The sequence below is a fragment of the Silurus meridionalis genome, chromosome 10 (assembly GCF_014805685.1).
Source record: "Silurus meridionalis isolate SWU-2019-XX chromosome 10, ASM1480568v1, whole genome shotgun sequence".
NCBI lineage: Eukaryota > Metazoa > Chordata > Actinopteri > Siluriformes > Siluridae > Silurus > Silurus meridionalis.
Window position 1 is genome coordinate 14,293,582 of NC_060893.1, and position 14,191 is coordinate 14,307,772.

Consider the following 14,191-nt stretch of genomic DNA (forward strand, 5'->3'; position numbering starts at 1 on the left):
AGAGGACAAAATAAAAAACAATATTTTGGTGTATGTCCTAGAAGTGGTTTGTAGGGCCAGTGATTACATATAATATATAGAAATTAAAATTGATGGGCAGGATTTATCTTGACATACCATGACATGTAAAAATATGCACTGTGGTTTTTTTTCATCTTAGGAATTTTGATTATAAATATAACATTTTAAAATAAAAATATGTTAAAACTATGTACGTATTATTTTAGTTACGTATAGATGCATTTAAATGAATAATTACTGCCTAGAGACTGTTAAGTTACCTCTAATTAAATACAAATTACCTGTGTACTGTGCCTAAAGTCAGTAATAGATTTCTGGTAGTTCTAATTTTAACACTATGATAATCACATTAAACAATTTTTCAACCCATTTATTCTTTTCAACCCTATTCAGATTTTTGTCTGTATAGTTAAGCATTGTAAAAGAGTAATTTTTATCCAGTGTTACCCAGAAGTAATTGTTCCTCTCACAGCTTTTTCCTCAAACAGTCTCAATGAGTATTTCTTTGCTGTTGGTACCTCTATGTATTTTATTTATAAATATATTTAGTTGTAAACTAAAATATGATTTAACTGCAAAAGAAACAACAAGAACCTCTTCTCAGAAAATTGTTGACAAATGGCACTGAATACATATATATATAGGTTTATTGCAGAGAAGCTATTAGGAAAAGACTAATGGTGCTCTAACAAGTTCATTGAAATCCAATGCTTTTGAAATATCTACTAAAGAAATTGCACTTTCCCTCACTCATAAGGCTAATCAAATAATACTGTGTAATATGCTTCCCATTTTCTCTGCTTTATGTCTCAGTTGCACTAAGAAATTAGTTCAATTACATTACTAATTTGAAAGGCTGACTCTAAGAGGAGCTCTAAATTGGCCAGAAATTTTACTCTCAAAAATATGTAAGGGGGGACATCACAATGTACTGTTAAATAACTAAGCATCCTTATGTTTTAAATGACTTGATTAAAACCAATGTGATCACATTAACCCTCTTAAAATGCTTGTTGGAATTAGTGTGCAGAAGCTGAGTGAGTTCTTCTCCATTGATGAGATTGGAGAAGAGCAAGAGCCCAAGGCCACCATTTCGGCCATCTCAACCAACCACAGCAATTACCAAGCCCTGGTGAGAATTCTCTTCCCTGTCTGTCATTCTTTCACTTTATTTAAACACTTTAAAAGCCTCAGAGTAGTCCTTGGTGTGTTTAAATGCCATGTCTGTGTTTATAGCCACTGAAAGTTGTAAACCGCAAGCGTCCAGTGAGAGATGAGTGGAATAGCTTTGGACTACAGAGTGAGCAGTACATAGAAACAGCCGCAGCAGAAGATGAAGATGTCTGCATCAAAGTAAGCATGAGCCATATGGATTGCTAGGATTTCTTAGGTCAACATTCATGAAGCATTTGTATATAGTGATATAATTTCCAATATACTATTTGACTCAAAGGGAAAACTTTAATGTATTCATATAAGACTATGTTTGAAATGTTGGTAAGTGACCAAGCCACATATACCTAAGTAATATACATGCTATTTACAGTATTTATTAAGAATTGAACATAAATATAATATGGACAATCATATGGCTTTAGTGATGTCTGGAGTCACTTTATAATCGATTATTATAACATACAGTCATGGAATTTTGTTATTCATGTCACTTTACTCTATGAATTACACTTCTATAGTGACAATCATTCTCATCCATTCTCTGAAATAATATATAACAGCAATTAGGCTGCTTTAATTTTTATTGAAGAGATTCCTTGGGAGCATTTAGCTTTATTGTATTCTTAGACTCTGACCTATTTATATTGGTACTAAGATGCATTTTTAATGAGCATTAATTAGGAAGCACTTCTGTAAGTCTCTCTGGATAAGGGGATCTGACAAATGCGATACATTTACATGCATGATGTCTCATGGGGGAGTATTTCTAATGCCCTTTTATCACTTCTAATTGTGCCATTTTATAGTATATTTTCATATCCACACTGTGTACCAACATAAAATACTGAACATTTGAACTTTTTTTTGTTAAAGAAAGGGAAGACATCTTACTTTTGTTATTTTTTTAAGTATCAAATCACTCCATTCCTCTCCATTCTCTCCATTTAATTGAAAGAGTGATATGGTAGATATTTAGCTAGGCAATTACATAAAAAAATTTCAAAGCATGCATTTGTGTCTTGTGCTTGTGCATCTGCTAAAACTTTTTCTTGCTATGATCTATAAGAATTGACCATTTATGTGTTATTTATCTGAATAAAATTAATATACATCTTTATATGAAGTGGTCATATCAACTCCATTTTATATATTGTACAGTATTATTTTTAATATTCTTATTCTTATGCTTATAAAGACACGCTAAAAATATTAATCAAAAATACAGTAAATAATATGTTACCGTATGACCACTATGTGCAGTAGATGTTTCATTTTAAAAACAGGTCATATATGGTATATGTGTTTGAATTATATACAATAAAAAAATATTTATCAATGACAAAAATTGCATGAATACCAGACAATCTTTAAGTACAGTATGGTATGCAAAAATTGTTTGCAACACAACAAATATAAGTATTGTAGCACTGTAGTTTGATTTGTGACAATTCTGACAGATAAACAGTGGATATTTCAGCTGGACTGAAGGAGCACTCACACTTTCCAATGTGAATATAAAGATTCCATTCGGTGAGTTTTCTAATAGAAAGTATAGTCAAAAATTATGTACATCATGATAATGGGTGAAATGTATGACCTTCTTCCTTATTGTGTATGTGTGTGTGTGTGTGTGTGTGTGTGTGTGTGTGTGTGTGTGTGTGTGTGTGTGTGTGTGTGTGTGTGTGTGTGTATGCTTGTGTTTGCGGGGAGGGGTGGGTGGATTTGTATGTGTGTGCTTTTGTGTGCATATGTACGTGTGTGTGTGTGTGTGTGTGTGTGTGTGTGTGTGTGTGTGTGTGTGTGTGTGTGTGTTTCCTACCAGGTCAGCTGACTATGATAGTGGGTCAGGTGGGCTGTGGAAAATCCTCCCTGTTACTGGCTGCACTAGGGGAGATGCAAAGTATTTCTGGCACTGTGACATGGAACAGGTATATATACAGTCCCTAATGCAGGTTATAAATACATCTTGCAAAAATCAACATTAATTCCATCCTTTTTGGCTATTTTTGGTCCTGTTGTTCTCATGACCTTTAAATAGCATGGCTACCACTTGTCCTGACTGAGCTAAATCTTTATTTGAGTCCAGTTCAGTGAGGATGGAAAGGTCGGATTTATATAAATTTTAATTTGTGAAACACTGGTAAGTGATAAAATGGAATCAATAAATAGGTTACCCAAACTGAATACAATTAGCTCAGTTGATTAGTGAACACAGGGAATGCAGATAGCTTTATTATGTGTTTGCTTATAGTAGACCTTAGAAATTGGGTATACATAATTACCTGCATATGAATTTATGACAAGCTTTAGTATATAGAGTATTTTATGTAAAATCTTATTACTTCCAGAGAAGCCAGCTAAAGCCTTTCCTTGTGATTAATTTGCTGATCATTTATTTTGCAGAGATTTGCAAAAACACTAGCTAAATATGTTGAAAAAAATATCAAGTGAAAATAGTTTAAATATGTATGAATATTTGGACACTTTGTGCTATTTCTTTTGATGATATGATACATTAAATATAAAATGATTAACCTGAAATCACTAGTTTTGAATTGTTGATACCAAATGAACAGAATTTGGCTCATTGATCTATTATTTAATTGACCATAATATCTCGAATCCTCCACACGTATGCTCATACGTAAGTTCATAAGGTGTGAACAGTTTGCATCTACAACCCCAATTCCAAAAAATATGTAAAAATAAATCAATAAAAAATAAAAAATAGGGCTGTCATTCTAAGAAAATATTTAATCGCAATTAATTGCAGGATTGTCATGAGTCAACATGTAATTATTTGCAATTTAACCGCACATTTTTATCTGTTTTAAATGTACCTTAAATTAATACTTTTCATGTTTTTAATACTCTAATTAACATGGCAATGGACAAATATAGATTATTTATGCAAATGTATGTTTATTATTAGTGAAACGTTATTCAACATAGAGCATTAAGACAAAAATATTATTTTTAAGGTTTTAAAGTAAGTATGGTGTTTTAAATTACTTAAATCATCAGGACACCAAACGGGACTTTCACTATGTTTGCACACGGACGGTTAAAGAGGTGATACCGGAGAAACTGTACCCCGTTTAACTCTCATAAGAATTACATAATCAGAGAATATCTGTTTTGGTTTTAGATGTGAATTTGTTTATTAAATATTAGACATTTTAAGCTTCTTTACATATATTTATTATGTGAGGCAAGTATTCACTGAGATTCAGGTTATTTTCTAGAGGTTGGCCGATTGATTAGCTGTACCACCTGACTCAACAAACCGTGCATTCTGCACTCGAAGAAGAGAACATAACTCTCCCATACAGCAGGTGGCAGTAGTGTGGATTTGGCGTCCAACCAGAGAAACCGGAAAAGCTAAAACTGTGAATATATTAAAACAAACCGTCTGTATACCTGCTGCAATCGTTACTAACAGATTCGTGTAGCACTTTTCAATTATGTCTGCTAAGCTGCAAAGAAAAGAGTAAGAATGACAACAAGCATGTTCCATGTTTTCCCGTGTGCGCATTCTCTATGCTAATTAACCACTCGGAGCTCCGCCTCCGATTCGACATCGCCGAAAAACAGCTGACGTGGTACGAACAGAGTTAACGGAAAAGCTACACAATAATAAAACACATGACAACTTGGTGTCCCCCGGGGTTTAAGCTCTTATCTTTATCTAAGTACTTTATCTAGCCTGATATATTTCATTGGTTAAAAAATGATACTATTTTGGAGAGAGAATCAGAGTAAAGTTTTGGATTTTTATTGTTAGTGAGCCTTTAACCAGCTGTAGTTCACGCTACAGGTTTGATCAGGTACCAAAACCAAAGTGCAGAGCTAAGAGAGGCTTCTGTTCAATAAATGTTGAATTTAATTAATTTTTAATCTTATTAATTTACGGTAAGAATTAATGAGATGAGGGGCGCGAAAATAAAGAAAATCGTCCAAAAAAAAATCGGCATCATATATTGGCCATCGGCTGCCCTGATTTCTAAATATCAGCATCGGCTAGAGAGAAACCCATATCGCTCGACCTCTCTGGTTTTATTTAGGTGTATGTAAAAAGTGATGACAGACACAGAAGTATGGAAGCCCGTTTCCACCACTGAATAAAACCAAAAAAAATTATTGTGACTTTTTCTCTCACAATTCTGAGATATAAAAATTGCAATTGCGAGATATGAGCTCTAGGTATAGGTCAGAATTTACTATTCAGAAATCGGCCTTTTTTATTTTTGTGGCAATTGCGGTTTATAACTCATTCACGAAACTTTCTGGCAAAGCACCATAGGAAACCATGAGATGTGATTCTTACAGAACACAGGAGTTACCTTTTTATTGTAAACAGAGCTTTGTACGCCTTTTTCTCGATGACAAGGCATGGCCATATAAACTCTTTGGCATGATAATACTTTACGATTTGCATGTTATAATAGATATCGAAGCCTATTATGTGCTTTGCCAAAAGTGACGCAAAATTTTGACTTTATAACTCGCAATTGTGAGTTTATATCTCGCAATAATGACTTTTTTCTCGCAACTGCGAGTTTTTTACTACAATTCTGAGAAAATAATAATTGCATTTAACCTATTTCTGTCTGTTTTTTTGTTTATTTTACAAAAACACAGCATTTTGTTGTTATTATAAGTATACAAATAAAAGTAAGCCCTTTACATATTGACACAATGATGTATTGCTCTTATCTGTACGATCAAAAAGACAGAGTTAATTAAGTTTGTTTCGGCATTATGAGGAAAAAATGCCACAAATTGCTGGATGTGTGCATCATGGCTGATTTTAGTGCTGAGAGTTGACGCTTAAATAAAACAAATGTTTGGTGATTTAAGAAACAAAGTTTGATGGAGTTATTGAATATCTGAGTAAAGAAAGGACGTTGTGAATAAACATTTTGTCATATTTTTCATTTCATGATGCTCCTGTTTTTTCAACTGGTGATAGTTCTGGTGATAGTTCTGTTAGCGGGCCAGTTCAGTACCTGGACTCATCTACTACGAAGCCTTGCTGTTGTAATGGATGCTGTATATAGATTCCTGACTCCATATTAGTAGCGTAGAAAGCAACATTTCTCTTTTATTTTCACATATGGCTTCTTCTTTGCATGATATTGCTTTAACCTGGATTTGTGGATAATGGTGAACTGTGTTTACAGAAAGTGCTATCTGAGGGCCTAAAGATAATCAGCATCCAATATTGAGTTTTGCCCTTGTCCCTTGTGCACAGAGATTTCTCCAAATTCTCTAAATCTCTTTATGAAAATTTGTACTGTAGATGATGAGGTATTCAAAGTCTTTTCAATTTAATGTTGGAGAGTAATATTCTAAAATTGTTAAACAGTTTATAGATTGCAAATGGGTGAACCTCTGCTCATTGTTACTTCTGATACACTCTGAATTTCTAAGATATTTTTTCTATACCTAATCATGTTACTGAACTGTTGTCTATGTTTTCTACAGCTGTATCTTTTAATTTAACATAACTTTTCCTTTTGTCTTTTGTTGCCAGGTCTGTTTTTACATATTTTATTTTACATTACTTTTTCATAGAACTAAACAGGAATAATGTATCTCCATCAAAACATTATTATATTATATTATATTATATTATATTATATTATATTATATTATATTATATTATATTATATTGTTATATTATATTATATTATATTATATTATATTATATTATATTATATTATATTATATTTATTATAGTTAAAATGGGTGCATATGATTTCTTCTTTATCCTCTCATTACAGTATTCCAAAGCTGGATTCAGAGGGTGATGAAAGGTATACATCCTGCATTTACCTTCTAACAAATTCTATTCTAAATGTGTGTGATCATGTCATTTAAATGTTTTCGTGTATATATATATATATTTTTTTTCTGATAGGATTTAATTTGCGTTGAAATGTAATATGACAATGCTGCATCCTGAATACCAACCTCCTGCATATTTATATGCGTGTGTATGTACTAGAGCATTGTTTCCTGCAGCACGTTTTTCTTCTATGGGATGTGGAGGATTGTCATCTTTTCTCTGATTGCCTGTGTGGTTTTTGTAATAACCTGTAATAAGTCCCAAATCTAGTCCCAATCAAGCAGTGTGTGCTCAGCTGCAGTCTTGCTCTTACCTTCTATCTTGTCCATTCAACAATACAATGTAGGATTTTAGAAAAGCTAGGTTAGGAACACTCCTACCAACACCACCTTTTTGTCTGCTATAGAATTATGTCTGGCAGCCTGAAAAAAATGCCTTTAGACTGTGAAATTTTCAATTAACTCTGAAAGCACAACCTTTCCTTTTTTTCATGGATGTCAAAAGTAAAGTTATTGAATTTTAAAACCTGGGAGAATTTTGTTGATATTTTGATAGGTAGTGGTTCATTATAAATTGAATCGATTAAGCCTAAAGTGCAAGATGTATGAGGAAATCCCTTTAAAGGTAGCAAGGTTTGGCATATATTTAGACTGACTATAATTACCACCATGTTTGTTAAATTGACACATTACCCAGCATGTAAACAAATAACTTGATCACAAATGCTGAGCTTATAAAACTCGGAGCTACTAACCATATAGACTGTTTAAGACTGCAGAAAGAACATTACTTATAATCTTATACTCCAGTAATCATGTTAGTTCTCACTCTCCAGTGTTCTGTATTGTTGAAAGATTTATGATCAAACTCTTGATGTCACCCAGATGAGGATGGGTTCCCCTTTTGAGTCTGGTTCCTCTCAAGGTTTCTTCCTCATAACATCTAAGGGAGTTTTTCCTTGCCACAGTCGCCACGGCTTGCTCATCAGGGACAAATGCACACCATTCACCATCACTGTTGATTTGTGTAAAGCTGCTTTGAGACAATGTCTGTTGTGAAAAGCGCTATACAAATAAACTTGACTTGACTTGACTTGACTTGTAAACAGTAAACAAATTAGGTGAACATTTATGTCAAGCAAAGTAACACTGAGGTCGAATATATTTTGTTAAAATCTGACACTTGACTTGTTTTTTTAAACCACAATTCATTCATTCCTGAGATCAGTAATAGCCAATAATTATTTATTTTGCCGAGTGTGTGTGTCTGAATGTACAGTAGGTGTGTGTGTGTGTGTGTGTGTGTTTAGGTGCACGTATTCTTGCACCCTGTGCCTCTTTCAAATGTGTGTGTTTTGCCTTTCTCATAAACTAAGCAAGAATAGCAGCCAAGGACAAAGATCCTTTTACTCTTGACTGCATGCTGGCTGTATGACATTTTAAATCAGCAGGGCTTCTGAACAAGGACAATTCTCAATGCATTGCATTTTCAGTATTGTGCTTGACCATATATTATTATGGTCAGTATAAATTGTTTTCTGTGAAGGAAAAGATATATAGATAAATATGAAGCACAACTTTTTTCATCTTGACCTGATACATGGTCTTTCAGTGTAATTATGGGATGATGGTGTGTGTGTGTGTGTGTGTGTGTGTGTGTGTGTGTGTGTGCGCGCACCTGTGTGTGTGCACGTGCGCACAATTTTATTTTCAGTCCAGATGTCTCCAGTGATGAAGAATTCCGGTATGTATAAATACACTCTCACAGGTAAACACACAATTAATGTATAAATTAGATGCAATTTATCTATAAAGGTTTTGAGTAGCATCAATAGATAAAAATTTGAAAGAGGTTTGATGAGCGCTGCCTCTTTTACTGTCTGAGTAAATCGTCTCTATACTTCATGTCTACCATACAATATAAAACATGAATTTGATGAGTAGAGTTTTGATTGCCTTGTATGTTCAGAAAGGCAGAAATTTATTTCAAAACATTAAATACAATTATATTTAGAAACAATTTAGAATTGTAGATTACTTTTTACATTCATGTGTAAAAAAAAAAAGCCTACAGTCACATTTATGTTATTTACCACTATAATCAAAGTTATTTGATTGACATTTCAGTACAAAGAAATTTCAAAGGCGGTATATATTTTATATTGAAATCCCAGCAGGTTGAATGAGAGTTATCAGTTTTCCTTCCACCTCCTGAAAACACACCAGCAGGTGGTTTTGGCTATGCCGAATTGGCATTAGGTATATGTGCATTGAACTGTGAAATGTATTGGCATCATATCCAGGGAGTTTTTCCCTGACATTTTTACCTCTGGATTGCTCATTAAGGATAACCTTTTAGGGAAACATTTATTTGTTTAAAAGTTTGATTCTCAATCTTTTTATTTCTTTCAAGCTCCTTTGTGACAATGTCCATTGTTTAAGTGCTATAAAATTTACTTGATTTGATTTGATTTGATTTGAACTGAACTGAACTGAACTGAACTGAACTGAACTGAACTGGACTGGACTGGATTGAGTGTGAATCCAGTACAGCCATGAGCAGTATAAAGCAGCTACTGAAAATAAAAGCAACAACCCTTCATTCAATCAATCAGTCATTCAAAATCAATCAATAAATCAGTCAGTCAGTCAAGCTTTTAAACTAATCAATCAGCTAATAAACTAACCATTCAATTAATAATCAGTCAGTCAATTAATCACCTAATTAACAGTGCATTCTTACTGAGATAAGTCATAAAAAGGGTTTAGTGTTAACACTTGGCATTAATTTTAGTTATGAATGTTCATTAACAGTGAGCCTCTTAAACCTGAAGTGAAGCCTACACCACTGCCATTTGTAGATAGGCAACATAATAAATATCTATATAGTATAACCACTTATTCCACAACAAATATATTGATCTGTAAGTATGCATTTAATTATACACTTTTCACAATTTAAACCGCAGCATTTTAATTGCAATATTTACTCATTAAAATCTTTTTTATTCAAATAGCTGATCTTCGAATCATGTGTTAGTGATAAAATAGCCTCTCTTTTTCCCTCTCTCTCTTTCTCTCTCTCTCTCTCTCTCTCTCTCTCTCTCTCTCTCTCTCTCTCTCACTCTCTAACAGGAAAAGAGGTGCTGTTGCATACGCCTCCCAGAAGCCCTGGCTTCTTAATGCCTCTGTGGTAGAGAACATCACCTTTGAGATGCCTTTGATCAAACAAAGGTATCACTTGCATTAATCTCTTGTGGCAGTCATCTATTTTATATGTTCCCATTTAGCTTGTGAAAGTTTCATTTACCCTCTGCAGAGTCTCAGTTCCACATTTTATAGCTCACAAAGTCAGAATGACATTTCTAGTATGTTTGTGTATTCGAGTGCTGTTAGTGATGTCTGTGTGTTTAATTCTTTAACCGTGACTTTGTATTATGCATGTCTAAACCCAAAATTGATAAGCCATATGTTGCTTTTTATCTGCCTGGTACAACTGGCAGAGTTTTCTCTTATACGTCCTCCAAATGGCATTTTCGAAAGCCTCATTCAGGTTTATTATGGTGCTGTCAATAGCCTGTGCTTTTAATGGCCTGTCTTTCAGAAGACGTTAAGCAGTTTCCGGCCTTCTGTTGCTGCGGTAAAATTAAGCTTGAAGGAGCAATGTTTACCATGTCCTTTCTTCTCTATTCCTCTTTATCTGTCAGTCTGTCTCTTCTTTTATTATTCAGTATAGGTCACTCTGACTCATTTCTCGCTCATCTGTGAATTGCTTTAACAAGCATGCAATCATGATTCAGAAATGCCCCCACCACCATTCCCTCTGTCTTGCTCTTTTGGTAAATATGCTGGCCTGGGTGCACACAAAAGATGTGACAAATCAGTCTGCCATTACGAGCGGTTCAAGTAAATATGCTAGAATTCACCCTCAACAACAGAATATTCAACTGTACTAGAGAAACAGCAGTCTATGATTCTGCTTTTCATTTCCTTGCTATTGTCACCATTTTTTATGTATTCATTTGTAACCTATTTGATTGTAAGGTGGAAAACACATCAGTCAACAAACCATTATGCTGATAAAAATATGAGTAGTTAATTACAATAAATGCTGTTTTGCATGTATAACAGCACTGAGTGTGTTGTTTGTACAGGTATAAGACCGTGATCGAGGCATGCTCCCTGCAGCCAGATATTGACATCCTACCACAGGGGGACCAGACAGACATTGGTGAAAGGGTGATTGTTCTTTTAATCACAATTCTCTCTTACACCTCTACCATAACCAATAAAGCTTCAGATTTAATACAAATCTTCTGCAGTAGTCAGGGTATTTTTCTAACAGAAATTTTTATGTGCAATCATAATATTGTAATATTGTTGCAATCTAATGCTTGTTGGAAGAGTTCAGTAATGCTGTACAGTAATAGTCTGCTTTTGTAGCTACATTCATAGTTTTCTATTTACTGCACAGAAATAACTCCTGATTTACAGACTTCACTGTATATTGTGTGATCATATTTGTTTTGTGTGTGCTTTATCACTCACTCACTCTCTGTTTTTTTTCATCACTCTCTGCTTTATGATTATAAAATGGACACATAAAACAGCTGTATTAACAGCCAGCAGCCCACTCAGAAAGCTCTAAAGTAATCATGAAAAGCTGTCTTTGCCCTCATAAGCCCCTTGAACCATACTTGAAAGAACCACCTTTAACTGCAATTACAGCCTCCAGTCTTCTCAGATATGTCTGGATCAGCTATGCACATCTGGATCCCTATTTTTTTGTCCATTTTTTCTGCACACAATTGTTGAAACTGTTGTCAGAATCAGATGCCATTTGTCTTTACAGATATTCTTAAACAGATTGAGATAAAGCCTTTGAATGTCCCATTCTTACACATCCAGGTTTTTGGTTTCAATCACTCCAATGTAGTTTTGGTTATATGCTTTATGTCATTGTCTTGTTGTAAGGCTAACATCACAACACAACAATCTTTTTGGATTGTTTTTTATTTGGTCCTATTCCTCTTGCCCTCATCCTTCACCAGTTCCTGGTAATGACAACCATCCCTTCAACATGGTACCACCAGCACCATGCTTCACTGTGCACTGGGGATCTTAGTATGACCAACATTGTGTTTCTTGTAAACTTAAGAATTTGTTGTGTTCAGGTTATTGTTGTCATTTGAACAGCTTCTCATATCTGAACTATAAATCTGATCTCTCCAACTTCTTTAGAATTTTCTTAAGTAAGAAAAGTTTGATAATTGTCTACAAAGTGTGATAAGGAGCATGTTACAAACAGTTTTAACAATCTCGGATAGTTATTGTCAGTCATATATCCTATGTGCTATAGAGGAATGGATATAAGCATATTCAATCCTGTTCGTGAATAGAAACTGACTAAAACAATATTCATGTTGATTCTGTATTAAATTAGATTTTTTCAAAAATAAAATTCAACATATAGGGGCAACAAGACTTTAAAATATATAGAGAAACTGTATAGTAAAAAATATTAAGTGTCATTTTCCCAAATAAGAGGTTTACTATGCAGCTACAAATATTGGGGACACATCACACCCATGTGGGTCTTCCTCAAAATGGTACCAAAGGAAATTTCTTTGTATGCAGTAATATTGCAATTTTATTTCACAAACGGGTCAAAACATGTTACAGCTTGTATTGCTTCTGTGGAGAAATCAAGGTCCTCTTCTTCTTTTGGCTGCTCCTATTAAAGGTTGCTACAGCAGATTCTCCTTCTCCCTACTATTCAGTCCTCTACCTCTGCTTTTTTCAGACCAACTACCTGCATGTCTTCCCTCACCACATCCATCAACCTCCTCCTTGGCCTTCCTCTTTTCCTCCTTCCTTGTGGCTCCATCCTCAGCATCCTATCGATATACCCCATGTTCCTCCTCTGCACATGTCCCAACCATCTCAATCTTGCCTCACTCAACTTGTCCCCAAAATGTCCGACATGTGCTGTTTCTCTAATAAACTCATTTCTAATCCTGTCCATCCTCGTTACTCCAAATGAAAATCTTAGCATCTTCGGCTCTGCCACCTCCAGCTCTGCTTCCTGTCATTCGGTCAATGCCACTGTCTCTAAACCCTACAGCATAGCAGGTCTTTCCACAGTCCTATAAACTTTCCCTTTCACTCTAGCAGATACTCTTCTATCACAAATCACTCCTGCCACTCTTCTCCACCCACTCCACCCTGCTTGCACTTTTTTCTTCTCTTCTCTAACAAAATCTTCATAACATTGCACTGTTGACCCCAGGTACCTAAACTCCTCGCAACCACACCGCACCACTCCACTGCCCTCCCTCTCATTCACATACATGTACTCTGTCTTACTCCTACTGACTTTCATTTTCCTTCTCTCCAGCATCTTCCTCCACCTCTCCATGCTCTTCTCAACCTGCTCTCTACTCTCACCACAAATCACAATATCATCCGCAAACATCATAGTCCATAGAGACTCATGTCTGACCTCGTCCATCAACCTGTACATCACTACAGCAAACAGAAAAGGTCTTAGAGCTGATTCTTGATGCAATCCCATGCAGAAAGCAAGATTAACAAACATATTATTTGTTTCTCACATTCGGTGTAAAAACCTGGGAAGGTGACCTAAGCTCTACTGTGAAGCTTTGGAATTACTCAGAATTCAGATGATCACTCCATGCCTCCTCACCCTACATCAGTAGTGTCAGTAATGCTCTTGTGGGTGAATGAACACAAATTCCACCAGCCACACTGCAATATTTAGTAGAAAGCTTTCCCAGTGGAGTCTAGGTTATTATCAGAGCAAAGGGCTTAATATTGAATACCTATAACTTGAAAGCAGATAAATGTATGTTTGGTCAGGTGTGCACATAATTTTTGCGATGTATGTAGATTAAAACAAGTTAAAGTTATGTCTTATTCTTTCTTTGACGGTGAAACTTATTCCTCTCTTTTTAGGGAATCATCCTCTCTGGAGGCCAAAAGCAGCGTATCAGTGTGGCCCGTGCCCTCTATCAGACCACCAATGTGGTCTTCCTGGTGAGTCTGAAATCAGTTATTTCAGAAAGCTGCATGCATGATTAAATTAGAATGGGTTAATCATTAATAAGGCAGCACACAAAATGGT

At 34.9% G+C, this 14,191-nt stretch overlaps 1 protein-coding gene across 2 annotated transcripts in view; it reads left to right on the plus strand.

The window, feature by feature from the left end:
- Positions 1-14,191, plus strand: part of abcc8 (ATP-binding cassette, sub-family C (CFTR/MRP), member 8) — a 50,651-nt gene that overhangs the window by 20,610 nt on the left and 15,850 nt on the right. For both annotated transcript variants that reach the window (XM_046859606.1, XM_046859607.1), the window contains exons 14-22: positions 1,045-1,153; positions 1,258-1,374; positions 2,655-2,727; positions 3,020-3,125; positions 6,984-7,016; positions 8,762-8,791; positions 10,183-10,281; positions 11,202-11,286; positions 14,023-14,103. In XM_046859606.1, coding sequence (XP_046715562.1) covers positions 1,045-1,153; positions 1,258-1,374; positions 2,655-2,727; positions 3,020-3,125; positions 6,984-7,016; positions 8,762-8,791; positions 10,183-10,281; positions 11,202-11,286; positions 14,023-14,103 — 733 coding nt within the window. The remainder of the gene's footprint in view (positions 1-1,044; positions 1,154-1,257; positions 1,375-2,654; positions 2,728-3,019; positions 3,126-6,983; positions 7,017-8,761; positions 8,792-10,182; positions 10,282-11,201; positions 11,287-14,022; positions 14,104-14,191) is intronic.